Source organism: Lagenorhynchus albirostris, chromosome 9, assembly GCF_949774975.1.
Source record: "Lagenorhynchus albirostris chromosome 9, mLagAlb1.1, whole genome shotgun sequence".
NCBI classification, from domain to species: domain Eukaryota; kingdom Metazoa; phylum Chordata; class Mammalia; order Artiodactyla; family Delphinidae; genus Lagenorhynchus; species Lagenorhynchus albirostris.
The window spans coordinates 32,281,948-32,299,341 of record NC_083103.1 but is presented as its reverse complement, the minus strand read 5'-3'; the positions used below and the strand labels follow the sequence as shown (position 1 = coordinate 32,299,341).

At 38.3% G+C, this 17,394-nt stretch overlaps 1 protein-coding gene across 1 annotated transcript in view; it reads left to right on the top strand.

Annotated features, from left to right (window-relative positions):
* LUZP2 (leucine zipper protein 2) overlaps positions 1-17,394 on the top strand; it is a 445,330-nt gene that overhangs the window by 321,043 nt on the left and 106,893 nt on the right. The window contains exon 6 of the mRNA XM_060157750.1: positions 5,247-5,309. Within this exon, the coding sequence (XP_060013733.1) occupies positions 5,247-5,309 (63 nt within the window). The remainder of the gene's footprint in view (positions 1-5,246; positions 5,310-17,394) is intronic.

The window sequence follows — 17,394 nt, the reverse complement described above, 5'->3', positions numbered from 1 at the left end:
AAGCCAAAATAGGTGGATATATTCTCTGCCCACATCCTGATAAGCATGAGCATTAGATATAAGCTTGGATGTTTGTTTTTTTTGTTGGAGGGAGTGGCTACTCTGAATCTTAGGGCAGTGACAGAATTAACGATTATGTAGGGATAGGTGGAAAAAAAGATTTAAGTATGGTGTCAAGAGAACAGAGCAGCTGGTGCTAGAAGCATGTAGCTGAAAAATCCAGGTGTATACACACTAACTTCAGGCAAGTGTAGAACAGGGGAGAAGGACCAAGAACATCAGTAGAATTCAGTATTTCTCTATACTCGTGTGTTCTTTTTCTATGTTATATTCAGTCTCAGGTGAGTTCTGACATAGTGATGACCCTCGGCACATTTTCCTCAATAATTCTTGAAAATGAGAGTTTTATATTTGAGTCTCACCAGCAACTTTTATGTTAACTTTACCAACTCTGGATCAAGCCTCTGATTGGCTGAGCTTGAGTTTCATCCTTTGCCTTGATAGAGTGGGTAAAGTTAGTGTCACACAAGCCACGTGGAATTAGCATGGAAAAATATTTTTCACAAGAAAAAGCAAGGTACAGTTATTAGAAGAAGGGATAGTAGAAGTATGACAGGCAAGAAAAACAGACATCTAAACGTTTTATAATTCTTTTAATCTACTTTTTCTTATGTCCCCTCAAGCGAGGCATAATCATTATTGGATCCTAGCATTTGGGGCATAATTACATGTGTACATTGTTATTTTAGACCTTGTAAAAGTACCATTAAGTTTGATAGGGATGAGATCCATTGTTTAGAAGGTAGATAAAATGATACAAGTCTGATTAAACTGTAAAGGCTATGTTCTTTTTTTTTTTCTTTTTTTTTTTTTTTGTGGTACGTGGGCCTTTCACTGCCGTGGCCTCTCCCGTTGCGGAGCACAGGCTCCGGATGCGCAGGCTCAGCGGCCATGGCTCACCGGCCCAGCTGCTCCGCGGCACGTGGGATCTTCCCGGACCGGGGCACGAACTCGCGTCCCCTGCATCGGCAGGCGGACTCCCAACAACTGCGCCACCAGGGAAGCCCAAGACTATGATCTTAATGCCTAAATGATAACAAGTCAATTCTTTCTGGGATTAAAGAAGAATATGATCACTAACGTTGAGTAGAAAGGTTAAATCAGTGAATTGTCTGAGAATCAGCATTCCCTCTCCAATGTTCTGTGCCATCCATGTTTCTGAAAAACATGCCAGCTAAGAACTATCTCAATAAGGGCCTTGATAAGTCTTCCTTGTATCCGACAATTGGCCCCATTATGGGTGATTATAGTTAATTATCCTCATTTCTGGATTTATTTCAAAATAGTGAAATAGTCTAATTCTTAAGCTCTGGAAATGACATTTATCTTAATGGAAACATATTGTTTACACAGTTGCCCAGAATTATCAACTGCCACAGCAGACTGTGGACACACAACATAATCACTGCTCATTTTTGTTGTGGCCACAGGCTATCCATGTAGGACAATCTTCCTTGTGCTAATCCAGTTGCATTGTCCAAGTCTATCACACATATTTGAAGAGAAATATTCACTGCTTTATCTATCACTTCAGCATTGAACAGAATGAACAAAAGGAAAAGAAAGAAAGAAAAATAAATTAAAGAAAGGAAGGAATAAAGAAGGAAAAAGAAAAAAGAGAATAAAAACCTTTAACTGAAGATGCAAATTTTAAGTAGTATAGATTACATACACCAATTCTGAGATATGTTATTAACTTTATTATCATTTCTAATAAATTTACTCATGTATGGATGGTTTGTGTTAACACATAAGGCCTCATATTAGATGTACTTCACTAATCTTGTCTCAATTTTATTTATTTATCTTAATTTTATTTTTTAGCTATTTTAACTTTCTATTTTGAGATAACTGCTCCCAGTTTTATTGAGAAATAATTGACATACATCACTGTATAATTTAAGGCATATATCATGATGGTTTGATTTACATATATTGTGAAATGATGACCATGGTAGGTTTAGCCCATCCATCTTCTCATATAGATACAGTAAAAAGCAAAGAAAGAAAGAAGGAAAAATATTTTCCTTGTGATCAGAGCTCTTAGGATTTTCTCTCTTAACAATTTTTCTATATATCATACATCAGTGTTAGCTATAGTTATCATGCTGGACATTACATCCCTAGAACATATTTATCTTATAACTGGAAATTTGTACCTCTTGACCACCTTCCTCCAATTACCCCTCCTTGTACCCTTCACCTTGGTAATCATAAGTCTGTGAGTTTGGTTTTTTTTATTTAGTTTCTCTATCTGACTTATCTTCCTTCAGATTTCATCCATGTTGTTACTAATGGTAGTATTTCCTCATTTTAATGGCTGTTTTACATACATATATATCACAGCGTCTCTGTTCATTCATCCATCAGTGGACACTTAGGTTGTTTCCATGTCTTGGCTACTGTAAATATTGCTGCTATGAACACGGGGTGGGGCGGGGGGGGCTGTACAGATATCTTTTCAAGTTAATGTTTTCTTTTTCTTTGGTTATATTCCAAGAAGTGGAATTGCTGGATCTTATGGTAGTTCTATTTTTAATTTTTTGAGTATCCTCCATACTGTTTTCATAGTGGCTGTAGCAATTTACAATTCCACCAGAAGTGCACAAAGATTCCCTTTTCTCTGCATTCATGCCAGCATTTATCTCTTGTCTTTTTGATGATGGCCATTCTAACAGGCATGAAGTGATATTTTATCATTTCAATCTGCTTTTCCCTAATGACTAGTGATGTTGAGGATTTTTTCATGTACCTGTTGACCTTTTCTATATCTTCTTTGGAGAAATGTCTATTCAGGTCCTTTGTCCATTTTTTAATTAGGTTATTATTATTTTTTTTGCTATTGAGTTATATGAGTTCTTTACATGTTTTAGATATTAACCCCTTATCATCAAATATATGGTTTGCAACTTTTTTTTTTCACCATTTCGTAGGTTTTCTTTTTACTTGTTGATGGTTTCTTTTGCTATGCAGAAGTTATTTAGTTTGATGCAGTCCCACTTGCTATTTTTTTGCTTGTGCTTTAACTATCAGATCCAAAAAGACATTACAAACATTGGAGTAGCAAATTAATACAGAATGTTCTCATGTACCTTTACCCCAAACCTCTAATGTAACATCATACAATGATACTACAATTATTAAGCCAGAAAATTAACATTAATACAATATTAGTAAACAAACTATAGACCTTATTTGCATTTCACCCATCTTTCCACTAAAAAACTATAGCCATAAAAATGATGAAAATCAAAGTGAATAACAGATCTCTAGAGATAGTAAAGATATATCCCTTATGTACAAAAACAATAAGAGAAATCAAAAAAGAAAAATAGACAATTTTAATGGAAAAAATATTAAGATTACACATGTCGAAACTATCATAAATAGACATGTACAGAAGGAAACTTAGGGTATTTTTTTTAACCTACAGACTGAGCAACACTGCAGAGTTAGAACATCAATATGTATCTCGTTATTATAGTTTATGAGCTTTTAAATACAGGAATACTGTACATTAAATACTCTTTAAAAACCTTAATCTTGTGTTTTGTTGTATAATGAGTACAAATATTTGCAAAAAAACATTACTAAGTGAATCAAGATAACTCCTCATTTGTGTAAAACATTTCAAGGTATTAAAATTCTAAGTAAGTTTTTTACAATTTCAACTCTTAGCTAAGGAGGAAAAGTTAGACAAAGGATTCTTTCAAACTGAGGCAGCTGTACCCACTATCTGCATGACAGGAAAATAAAATAGGAAATGGTGTGCATAATCAGGTGAGAATTGTGTGTGAAGAAGTCTTTTTTTTTGTACATTTTATTTATTTATTTTTAATGTATCTTTATTGAAGTATAACTGCTTCACAATACTACACTAGCCTCTGCCACACAACAAAGTGAATCAGCCATATGCATACATACATCCCATAACCCCTCCCTCTTGAGCCTCCCTCCCACCCTCCCTATCCCACCCCTCTAAGTCGTTGCAAAGCACTGAGCTGATCTCCCTGTGCTATGCTGCTGCTTCCCATTACCTATTTTACATTTGGTAGTGTATATATGTCGATGCTACTCTCACTTCGCCCCAGCTTCTCCCTCCCCTCTGTGTCCTCAAGTCCATTATCTATGTCTATGTCTTTACTCCTGTCCTGCCACTAGGTTCATCAGTAACAGTGCAGTAAGTCAGAAAGAGATCAACAAATACCGTATGCTAACGCATGTATAGGGAACCTAAAAAAAAAGGTACTGATGAAGAAGAAGTCTTAAATTTGATGTATTCATTCATTCAGTTATTCATTCACGCTGCATAAATTTAATTCAATTTGCTTATGATGCTCATCAAATTGACTCTCTTTAGAGCCATTATATATGAGATGTACTTTCCATTACATTGTTTGCTCCTGTAGAGACAGTACAAAGTCTAAATCCTGTGGGTTTTACAAAGTTTTCTGCTCTCCTTTAGCCTGCCTGTCTAAAAGAAGAGTAGGTACTCAGTTATGGGACAAAGAAAAGCCTGAGTGTAATGAGGGATATATAATTGACTCACTGTAAGGGTTTAGATTCAGATGGCTAACACTTTGCTTCCATTTCTAAAGTAACAAGTAACATTCTTTCTATGAAAGTCCAGCAAATAGAGTACACTTTTGAGGCCTGGAAGAAGAAATAGTTTCTGAGCATCAAGAAGCACTTTGAGTGCAATGCACAGGTGTCAGGAATATAAGTGGACTCTAAACCCATAACATTTAAAGGAAATTCAGACCCTAGAGTGTCTGTGACTATATTAGACTAGATTCCAAGGTGACCAGCATCCAGATGATGGTAGAAATAAATGTTTGCTGTTTAGAGGGGTGCTTTAAGAAACTAGTACCAACTACACATTTGAAACTAAAATTATTTTATAAGACAACATACATGAATATAATAAAACAGAGTTAAATGTAAGACCAAAGAAAGTTCCATATTTTCTAATAAATGTGTTAATGCTAATATGTCAGATTTTTTATTAAATAAAGGAAACATTCTTTTACATTACAGATTCAACTCAATTTATTGCAAATCCACTACATCTCATATCATGAAGGACTTATCTGTGAACAAGACATAGAGAAATACTGCTGACATATTTAAGGAAATTTTTAATATTTTATAACTTCTTAGCAATAAAACTATGTTTCTTTCTTCAGAATAAAAGCTTGAAACACAAACTCTTGTCAGGAAACAAGCTATGTGGAATACATGCAGAAGAGGTAAGTTTTCACTTCTTATAGTTTCAACTGAATAGAAACAATATTAGTGCCAATTTTTTTTTGTTAAACCCAGACATCTGGTGACGGTTTTCCCCTAAAACATAAATGCAAACATTGGAATAAGAAAATAAAAACACATTTTAAACTTCTAGGTATTTTTGGATGTTTTGACAGTTCATCTCCAAAACGAAAAAGAAAAATTTTAAGCCAGTTAAGTGTCACTTTCCTAAATGATATTCTGGATTCCTTCCTTAACTGGATTATCAGGATTTCCTCACTAGCAAATACCTGGAAGGCCATGAAATTTTCACTTTTGGTACCTTCTATGTGATGTCTACACAGTTTTGCAGTGACAATCAAGTGTCAAAATGAGGATCTAGGACTGACCATAAAACTTAAGAAACAAATAGAGTCATTGGTTCTATTTGCTGGACAAGAATATCATCTCATACATTTCTCAGGGGGAAAAAAAGTCATTCTGTTTAGTCCAGGTTTAATTAAAATCAATTTTTTGTCCTCTTGATCTTCCAAATCAATCTGTACTTTATTTAATGTTGTAGAAATATAGCTCATCGTCAACAATTCTTAGTAATAGTAAAGACATAGTAGAAATAGTGCCATAGTAAGTGATTCTTTATACCTCAAGGAGAGGAGACAGCATTCAGTGTATTAGCTGGAGCCTCAAAGAAGCATACACAAAGAAAAGATTAGTCGTGCAAATTTTTTTTAGTAGAAAAGCCTGTGAATGATAAGGAACAGGCGTGTTAGCCTTCAGACTTCAATGCAGAGCTGATGCCTGTGAAGGAAGGGGAAAGGAAAGAGGTTTAGTTAGAACAAGAACAGTGTCTTACACAAGTTTACCCCTTTTCCCATAGCAGACTAGAAGCAAGGTACAGTGCTGGTGAACTACTTCTACCATCTCCTAAATATGGAGCCGCCTCTCTTTCAAAAAGCCTTTTCCTGGGCTTCCCTGGTGGCGCAGTGGTTGAGAGTCCACCTGCCGATGCAGGGGACACAGGTTTGTGCCCCGGTCCAGGAAGATCCCACATGCCGCGGAGCGGCTAGGCCCGTGAGCCATGGCCGCTGAGCCTGCGCGTCCGGAGCCTGTGCTCCGCAACGGGAGAGGCCACAACAGTGAGAGGCCCGCGTACCGCAAAAAAAACAAAACAAAACAGCATTTTCCTGTTATTACCACCTTCCAGCAGGAGGAACAGGGAAGATTACCCAGTGACTCACAGGCATTGCTCTTTAGGAGTTTATCTAGGAAGTAATGGCAGCTGTGTCATTGTATTCTATTTGCCAGAACTAGGTCACATGCCTAGCTAAGTTGTAGGGAGGCAGGAAAAGGCCATTTAGGTTGGTGGCCATGTGCTCATCCAGAATTTGTTTGTTTGTTTCTGTTAAAGAAGGTGACGATACTTGCTTGGTGGACATATAAAAGTCATTATTGGGCTTCCCTGGTGGCGCAGTGGTTGGGAGTCCACCTGCTGATGTAGGGGACATGGGTTCGTGTCCCGGTCCGGGAAGATCCCACATGCCGGCGGAGCGGCTGGGCCCGTGAGCCATGGCCGCTGAGCCTGCGCGTCCGGAGCCTGTGTTCCGCAACGGGAGAGGCCGCAACGGGAGAGGCCACAACAGTGAGAGGCCCGCGTAACGCAAGAAAAAAAAAAAACAAAACATTATTATGAGTGCTGGAGTTAGAGTCAACATGCAATATAATAATCCATTTATAATATCTTTACAATAATATTATACATGAAATGAACTTTTTAATACATGGAAACTAAATGTTGATGCCCCATAAATGAATAATCAAACTGAATGGCATATAGATATGAGCCTGTGCAGTGTTGTTTTTCCATTGTATTTTTCTATTTGGATATAAATAAACTCTTTATATTGTTGATATTTGCTAGGTTTCTAGAAATACTGCGTATGTAGCATGCAGTTTCTGAATGTTACTTGTAAGAGCGTAAGCAAGTGGCTATGAGTTTTGAAACCACCTGGATTGAAGCTGTATTCTGAGATGGTTGACATGTTCCCAGATCCCCACAGCACCCATGTACAGGAAAAAGAGGTGTCTCCTAGGAGAAGGTGTCTGTGGTGTTTATAAACAAACACAAGAATGAAAAAACAAACAGCAACAACAACCTGGAGCTACCTATATTTTTTAGCCCCTTAATTCAAAAAGATTCATATTTCTCATCTCAATTCCTCAGAGGACATATTATTTCTGCATTCTTATTTATGAATTCCTAGACCTTTCATAGATCAGTAATGTATAACGTTAAAATAAATTGAAATATGTTCATTATAATTTATTCACTTGCTCTATTTCCTTATTTATTTATTTCAACTTCTTGATTTAATAGGCCAATGTAGTTGGCTCCTGACAGGAATATCTGTGAAAAACTGTGTTTCTAATGTTTGAACCTCTCAGGGGTGTATCATTTACAACACTTACAAGAGTATACTCTAATTGATGACGGTTCCAGCATTAGATGATGATTTAGTAATTATAACACCATCATAACACAGTCCACCACTTTGCAAAATCCACTACCTTGCATAGTTGGAAACATTTTGAATGTAATAAGAAACTGAATCACAGTTGCAGTTTATTCACTGGAAGACTCATAAACATTCCATGTAGTCTTGGAAAAGTACAATATTTTAAACATATGAGAGGGCTTTACATATCAAAGAGGAGTTTTGTACCAGTACTGTTTACTAGGATATAATAATCCCATGAGGATCCTGTAGTTTATTAGGTACTATGGCCAGCTACTTTATTTATTTATTTATTTAACATCTTTATTGGAGTATAACTGCTTTACAATGGTGTGTTAGTTTTTGCTTTATAACAAAGTGAATCAGTTATACACATACATATGTCCCCATACTTCTTCCCTCTTGCATCTCCCTCCCTCCTACCCTCCCTATCCCACCCCTCTAGGTGGTCACAAAGCACCGAGGTGGTCTCCCTATGCTATGCGGCTGCTTCCCACTAGCTATCTATTTTACATTTGGTAGTGTATATATGTCCATGCCACTCTCACTCAGTCCCAGCTTACCCTTCCCCCTCCCCGTGTCCTCAAGTCCATTCTCTATGTCTGTGTCTTTATTGCTGTCCTGCCCCTAGGTTCTTCATGACTTTTTTTTTTAGATTCTATATATATGTGTTAGCACACGGTATTTGTTTTTCTCTTTCTGACTTACTTCATCTGTATGACACACTCTAGGTACATCCACCTCACTACAAATAACTCAATTTCATTTCTTTTTATGGCTGAGTAATATTCCATCATAGATATGTGCCCCCTCTTCTTTATCCATTCATCTGCCAGTGGACACATAGATTGCTTCCATGTCCTGGCTATTGTAAACAGAGCTACAATGAACATTTTGGTACATGACTCTTTTTGAATTTTGGTTTTCTCGGGGTATATGCCCAATAGTGGGATTGCTGGGTCATATGGTAGTTCTATCTGTAGTTTTTTAAGGAACCTCCATACTGTTTTCCATAGTGGCTTTATCAATCTACATTCCCACCAACAGTGCAAGAGGGTTCCCTTTTCTCCACACCCTCTCCAGCATTTATAGTCTCTAGATTTTTTGATCATGGCCATTCTGACTGGTGTGAGGTGATATTGCATTGTAGTTTTGATTTGCATTTCTCTAATGATTAATGATCTTGAACATTCTTTCATGTGTTTGTTGGCAGTCTGTATATCTTCTTTGGAGAAATGTGTATTTAGGTCTTCTGCCCATTTTTGGCTTGGGTTGTTTCCTATTTTGATATTGAGTTGCCTGTGCCGCTTGTAAATTTTGGAGATTAAACCTTTGTCAGTTGCTTCATTTGCAAATATTTTCTCCCATTCTGAGGGTTGTCTTTTCATCTTGTTTATGGTTTGTGCTTTCCTTTGCGGTGCAAAAGCTTTGAAATTTCATTAGGTCCCATTTGTTTATTTTTATTTCCATTTCTATAGGAGGTGGGTCAAATAGGATCTTGCTGTGATTTATGTCATAGAGTGTTCTGCCTATGTTTTCCTCTAGAGTTTGATAGTGTCTGGCCTTACATTTAGCTCTCTAATCCATTTTCAGTTTATTTTTGTGTATGGTGTTAGGGAGTGTTCTAATTTCATTCTTTCACATTTAGCTGTCCAGTTTTCCCAGCACCATTTATTGAAGAGGCGGTCTTTTCTCCACTGCATATTCTTGCCTCCTTTATCAAAGATAAGATGACCATATGGGCCTGCATTTATCTCTGGGCTTTCTCTCCTGTTCCATTGATCTATCTTTCTGTTTTATGCCAGTACCATACTGTCTTGATTACTGTAGCTTTGTAGTAAACTCTGAAGTCAGGGAGCCTGATTCCTCCAGCTCCGTTTTTTGTTCTCAAGATTGCTTTGGCTATTACGGGTCTTTTGTGTTTCCATACAAATTGTGATTTTTTTTGTTCTAGTTCTATGAAAAATGCCAGTGGTAGTTTGATAGGGATTGCATTGAATCAGTAGATTGCCTTGGGTAGTATAGTCATTTTCACAATGTTGATTCTTCCAATCCAAGACATTGGTACATCTCTCCATCTATTTGTATCATCTTTAATTTATTTCATCAGTGTCTTATAATTTTCTGCATACAGGTCTTTTGTCTCCTTAGGTAGGTTTATTCCTAGATATTTTATTCTGTTTGTTGCAATGGTAAATGGGAGTGTTTTCTTAATTTCACTTTCAGATTTTTCATTATTAGTGTATAGGAATGCCAGAGATTTCTGTGCATTAATTTTGTATCCTGCTACTTTACCAATTTCATTGATTAACTCTAGTAGTTTTCCGGTAGCATCTTTAGGATTTTCTATGTATAGTATCATGTCATCTGCAAACAGTGACAGCATTACTTCTTTTCTGCTTTGGATTCCTTTTATTTATTTTTCTTCTCTGACTGCTGTGGTATAAAATTCCAAAAGTATGTTGAATAACAGTGGTGAGAGTGGGCAACCTTGTCTTGTTCCTGATCTTACTGGAAATGGTTTCAGTTTTTCACCATTGAGTATGATGTTGGCTGTGGGTTTGTCATTTATTGCCTTTATTATGTTGAGGAAAGTTCCCTCTATGCCTACTTTCTGGAGGGTTTTTATCATAAATGGGTGTTGAATTCTGTTAAAGCTTTCTCTGCATCTATTGAGATGATCATATGGATTTTCTACTTCAATTTTTTAATATGGTGTGTCACATTGATTGATTTGCATATATTGAAGAATCCTTGCATTCCTGGAATAAAACTCACTTGACCATGGTGTATGATCCTTTTAATCTGCTGTTGGATTCTGTTTGTTAGGATTTTGTTGAGGATTTTTGCATCTATGTTGATCAGTGATATTGGCCTGTAGTTTTCTTTCTTTGTGACATCCTTGTCTGGTTTTGGTATCAGGGTGATGGTGGCCTCCTAAAATGAGTTTGGGAGTGTTCCACCCTCTGCTATATTTTGGAAGAGTTTGAGAAGGATAGGTGTTAGCTCTTCTCTAAATATTTGATAGAATTCGCCTGTGAAGCCATCTGGTCCTGGGCTTTTGTTTGTTGGAACATTTTTAATCACAGTTTCAATTTCAGTTCCTGTGATTTGTCTGTTCATATTTCCTATTACTTCCTTGTTCAGTCTTGGAAGGTTGTGCATTTGAAAGAATTTGTTCAATTCTTCCAGGTTGTCCTTTTTATTGGCATATAGTTGCTTGTAGTAATCTCTCATGATCCTTTGTATTTCTGCAGTGTCAGTTGTTCCTTCTCCTTTTTCATTTCTAATTCCATTGATTTGAATTTTCTCCCTTTTTTTCTTGATGAGTCTGGCTAATGGTTTATCAATTTTGTTTCTCTTTTCAAAGAACCAGCTTTTAGTTTTATTCATCTTTGCTATTGTTTCCTTCATTTCTTTTTCATTTATTTCTGATCTGATCTTTATGAATTCTTTCCTTCTGCTAACTTTGGGGTTTTCTTGTTCCTCTTTCTCTAATTCCTTTAGGTGTAAGGTTAGGGTGTTTATTTGAGATGTTTCTTGTTTCTGAAGGTAGGATTGTATTGCTATAAACTTCCCTCTTAGAACTGCTTTTGCTGCATCCCATAGGTTTTGGGTTGTCGTGTTTTCATTGTCATTGGTTTCTAGGTATTTTTTGATTGCATCTTTGATTTCTTCACTGATCTCTTGGTTATTTAGTAATGTATGGTTCAGTCTCCATGTGTTTATAATTTTTACAGATCTTTTCCTGTAATTGATATCTAGTCTCATAGTGTTGTGGTCGGAAAAGATACTTGATACAATTTCAATTTTCTTAAATTTACCAAGGCTTGATTTGTGACCCAAGATATGATCTATCCTGGAGAATGTTGCATGAACAATAGAGAAAAATGTGTATTCTGTTGTTTTTGGATGGAATGTCCTACAAATATCAATTAAGTCCATCTTGTTTAATGTATCATTTAAAGCTTGTGTTTCCTTATTTATTTTCATTTTGGATGATCTGTCCGTTGGTGAAAGTGGGGTGTTAAAGTCCCCTACTGTGAATGTGTTACTGTCGATTTATGCTTTTATGGCTGTTAGTATTTGCCTTATGTATTGAGGTGCTCCTATGTTGGGTGCATAAATATTTACAATTGTTATATCTTCTTATTGGATTGATCTCTTGATCATTATGTAGTGTCCTTCTTTGTCTCTTGTAGTAGTCTTTATTTTAAAGTCTATTTTGTCTGATATGAGAATTGCTACTCCAGCTTTCTTTTGATTTCCATTTGCATGGAATATCTTTTTCCATCCCCTCACTTTCAGTCTGTATGTGTCCTTAGGTCTGAAGTGGGTCTCTTGTAGACAGCATATATATGGGTCTTGTTTTTGTATCCATTCAGCCAGTCTATGTCTTTTGTTTGGAGCATTTAATCTATTTACATTTAATGTAGTTATCGATATGTATGTTCCTATGACCATTTTTTAAATTGTTCTGGGTTTGTTATTGTAGGTCTTTTCCTTGTCTTGTGTTTCCTGCCTAGAGAAGTTCCTTTAGCATTTGTTGTAAAGGTGGTTTGGTGGTGCTGAATTCTCTTGGCTTTTGCTTGTCTGTAAAATTTTTAGTTTCTCCATCAAGTCTAAATGAGATCATTGCTGGTTAGAGTAATCTTGGTTGTAGATTTTTCTCCTTCATCCCTTTAAATATGTCCTGTCACTCCCTTCTGCCTTGCAGAGTTTCTGCTGAAAAATCAGCTGTTAACCTTATGGGGATTCCTTTGTGTGTTTGTTGTTTTGTCCTTGCTGTTTTTAATACTTTTTCTCTGTATTTAATTTTTGATAGTTTGATTAATATGTGTCTTGGTGTGTTTCTCCTTGTATTTATCCTTAATGGGACTCCCTGTGCTTCCTGGATTGATTAGCTATTTCCTTTCCCATATTACGGAAGTTTTCCACTATAATCTTTTCAATATTTTCTCAGTCACTTTCTCTTTCTCTTCTTCTTCTGGGACCCCTATAATTTGAATGTTCATGTGTATATAGTTTTCCCAGGTGTCTCTGAGATTGTTCTCAATTCTTTTCATTCTTTTATCCTTTATTCTGCTCTGTGATAGTTTTTTCCACTATTTTATCTTCAAGGTCACTCATCCATTCTTCTGCCTCAGTTATTCTGCTTTTAATCCCTTCTAGAGAATTTTAAATTTCATTTATTGTGTTGTTCATCATTGTTTGTTTGCTCTTTAGTTCGTCTAGATCCTTGTTAAACGTTTCTTGTATTTTCTCAATTCTATTTCCAAGATTTTGGATCATCTTTACTATCATTATTCTGAATTCTTTTTCGGGTAGACTGCCTATTTCCTCTTCATTTGTTGGGTCTCGTGGGTTTTTGCCTTGCTCCTTCATCTGCTGTGTATTTCTCTGTCTTCTCATTTTGCTTAACTTACTGTTTTGGGGGTCTCCTTTTCACAGGGTGCAGGTTCGTAGTTCCTGTTGTTTTTGGTGTCTGTCCCCAGTGGCTAATGTTGGTTCAGTGGGTTGTGTAGGCTTTCTGGTGGAGGAGACTAGTGCCTGTGTTCTGGTGGATGAGGCTGGATCTTGTCTTTCTGGTGGGCAGGTTCACGTCTGGTGGTGTGTTTTGGGGTGTCTGTGGCCTTATTATGATTTTAGGCAGCCTCTCTGCTAGTGGATGGGGTTGTATTCCTGTCTTGCTAGTTGTTTGGCATAGGGTGTCCAGCACCGTAGCTTGCTTGTCATTGATTGGAGCTGGGTCTTGGCATCGAGATGGAGATCTCGGGGAAATTTTCGCTGTTTGATATTACATTCAGCTGGGAGGTCTCTTGTGGACCAGTGTCCTGAACTTAGCTCTCCCACCTCCGAGGCACAGCCCTTATGCCTGGCTGGAGCACCAAGAGCCTGTCATCCACATAGCTCAGAATAAAAGGGAGAAAAGAAAGAAAGAAAGAAAGAAGATGATAAACTAAAATAAAGTTATTAAAATAAAAACTAATTATTAAAAAAATGTTTTTTAAGTAATAAAAAAAAAAAGAATGAAAGAAAGAAGAGAGCAACCAAACCAAAAAACAAATCCACTGACAATAACAAGTACTAAAATCTATACTAAAAAAGAAAGGGGCTTCCCTGGTGGCACAGTGGTTGAGAGTCCACCTGCTGATGTAGGGGACACAGGTTTGTGCCCCAGTCCGGGATGATCCCACATGCTGTGGAGTGTCTAGGCCCTCGAGCCATGGCGGCTGAGCCTGCCCGTCCGGAGCCTGTGCTCCGCAAAAGCCTGTGTACCGCAAAAAAAAAAAAAGAAAAAAAATACCAAAATAAAACCAGACAGACAGAACCCTAGGAAAAATGGTAAAAGTGAAGTTATACAGACAAAATCAGAAACAGAAGCCTACACATACACACTCCCAAAAAGAGAAAAAGGGAAATATATATATATATATATATAGTTGCTCCCAAAGTCCACCTCCTCAATTTGGGATAATTTGTTGTCTATTCAGGTATTCCACAAATGCAGGTTACATCAAGTTGATTGTGGAGATTTAATCTGCTGCTCCTGAGGCTGCTGGGAGAGATTTCCCTTTCTCTTCTTTGTTCACACAGCTCCCCGGGTTCAGCTTTGGATTTGGACCTGCCTCTGCATGTAGGTCGCCTGAGGGCATGTGTTCTTTGCTCAGACAGGACGGGGTTAAAAAGGAGCAGCTGATTCGGGGTCTCTGGCTCACTCAGGCCGGGGGGAGGGAGGGGTGCGGATGCGTGGCGAGCCTGCGGCGGCAGAGGCCGCAGTGACGTTGCACCAGCCTGAGGCGCGCCGTGCGTTCTCCCGGGACGTTGTCCCTGGATCACGTGACCCTGGCAGTGGCAGACTGCACAGGCTCCCGGGAGGGGAGGTGTGGATAGTGACCTGTGCTCGCACACAGGCTTCTTGGTGGCGGCAGCAGCAGCCTTAGCGTCTCATGCCCATCTCTGGGGTCCGCGCTGTTAGCCGCAGCTCACGCCCGTCTCTGGAGCTCCTTTTTTTTTTTTTTTTTAACATCTTTATTGGAGTATAATTGCTTTACAATGGTATGTTAGCTTCAGCTTCACAACAAAATGAATCAGTTATATACATACATATATTCCCATATCTCTTCCCGCTTGCGTCTCCCTCCCTCCCACCCTTTAAGCAGCGGTCTTAATTCCCTTTCCTCGCGCATCAGGAAACAAAGAGGGAAGAAAAAGTCTCTTGCCTCTTTGGCAGGTCCAGACCTTTTCTCGGGCACACTCCCGGCTAGCCGTGGCGCACTAACCCCTTCAGGCTGTGTTCACGCCGCCAACCCCAGTCCTCTCCCTGGGATCCGACTGAAGCCCGAGCCTCAGCTCCCAGCCCCCGCACGTCCCTGTGGGTGAGCAGACAAGCCTCTCGGGCTGGTGAGTGCTGGTCAGCACTGATCCTCTGTGCGGGAATCTGTCTGCTTTGCCCTCCGCACCCCTGTTGCTGTGCTCTCCTCCGTGGCTCCGAAGCTTCCCCCACCCGCCACCCGCAGTCTCCGCCCGCAAAGGGGCTTCCTAGTATGTGGAAACCTTTCCTCCTTCACAGCTCCCTCCCACTGGTGCAGGTCCCGTCCCTATTCTTTTGTCTGTGTTTTTTCATTTTTCTTTTGCCCTCCTCAGGTACGTGGGGAGTTTCTTTTGGGAGGTCTGAGGTCTTCTGCCAGCATTCAGTAGGTGTTTTATAGGATCAGTTCCATATGTAGATGTATTTCTGATGTATTTGTGGGGAAGAAGGTGATCTCTGTGTCTCACTCTTCTGCCATCTTGAAGCTCCTCCTCTATTTTTTGTTTTTTAAATAGATTTTGTTTTTAGAGAAGCTTTAGGTTCACAGCAAAATTGAGCTGAAAGTTCGGAGAGCTCCCAGGTACTCCCTGCCTCCACACAGCCCCCCATTAGCAGCATCCTCCACCAGAGCAGTAAATCTGCTATAATCGATGAAACTGCATTGACACATCATCATCACCCAGAGTCCCTAGTTGAGTTTAGGTTTCATTCTTAGTTGTTTACATTCTATAGAGTTTGACAAACGTATAACATATAACCACCCTTACAGTATTGTATAGAATAGTTTCACTGACTTATTCTGTGTTTTAGGAAGCCTTCCAGGGGCTTCCCTGGTGGTGCAGTGGTTGAGAGTCCGCCTGCCAGTGCAGGGGACACGGGTTCGTGCCCCGGTCCGGGAAGATCCCACATGCCGCAGAGCGGCTAGGCTGGTGAGCCATGTCTGCTGAGCCAAAAAAGAAGCCCTCCAGGTGATTCTTGTGCACATTAAAGTCTGGCAACCATTTTATTACAGGATACATGTTTTTAAAGCTAAGTTCAAAAAATAGCCAAGAAATTAATACTGTATTAAATCCTACATCTAAACTGAATGTGTACTTGATTTATCCTACTCTCCTCTTTTGTTTTTTATTGAGGTATAGTTGATTTCCAATATTATATTAGTTTCAGGTGTACAACATAGGGATTCAATATTTTTATAGATTATACTTCATTTAAAATTATTACAAAATAATGGCTATATTTGCCTGTTCTGTACAATATATCCTTTTTGCTTATTTATTTTATGCATGGTATTTGGTAACTCTTAATCCCATACACCTGTCTTGCCCTTCCCTACCTCCTCCTCCCCATTGGTAACTGCTAGTTTGTTCTCTATATCTATGAGTCTGTTTCTGTTTTTTATTTAGATTTGTTTTGTTTTTTAGATTCCACATATGTGATAACATAGAGTATTTGTCTTTCTCTGTCTGACTTATTTCACTAAGCATAATACCCTCTAGGTCCATCCACCATATTGCAAATGGCAAAATTTAATTCTTTTTTATGGCCGAATAATGTTTCATTATATATATTTATACCACATTCTTTTTATCCATTCATCTGTTGATGGACACTTAAGTTGCTTCCATATCTTGGCTATTGAAGTAATGCTGCTATGAACATTGGAGTGCATATATCTTTTTGAATTAGTGTTTTTATTTTCTTCAAATATATACCCAACAGTGGGATTGCTGGGTCATATGGTAGTTCTATTTTTAGTTGTTTGAGTAAGCGCCACATTGTTTTCCATAGTAGCTGCACCAAATTAAAATACCAGCAACAGTGTACTAGGGTTCTCTTTTCTCCACATCCTTGCCAACATTTGTTATTTGTAGACTTTTTGATGATGGCCATTCAGACGGGTGTGAGGTGATATCTCTTTCTGGTTTTGATTTGCATGTCCTTGATGATTAGCAGTGTTGAGCATCTTTTCACGTGCCTGTTGGCCATCTGCATTTCCTCTTTGGAAAAGGGTCTATTCAGTTCTTCTGCCCTTTATTTAAAAACTTTTTATTGGAGTATAGTTGCTTTACAATGTGTTATTTTCTGCTCTACAGCAAAGTGAATCAGTTATACACATACCCCTGCTTTTTTAGATTTCCTTCCCATTAGGTCACCACACAGCATTGAGTAGAGTTCCCTGTGCTATACAGTAGGTTCTCATTAGTCTTCTGCCCATTTTTTAATAAGGTTGTTGTTTTTGTTGTTTGATGTTGAGTTGTA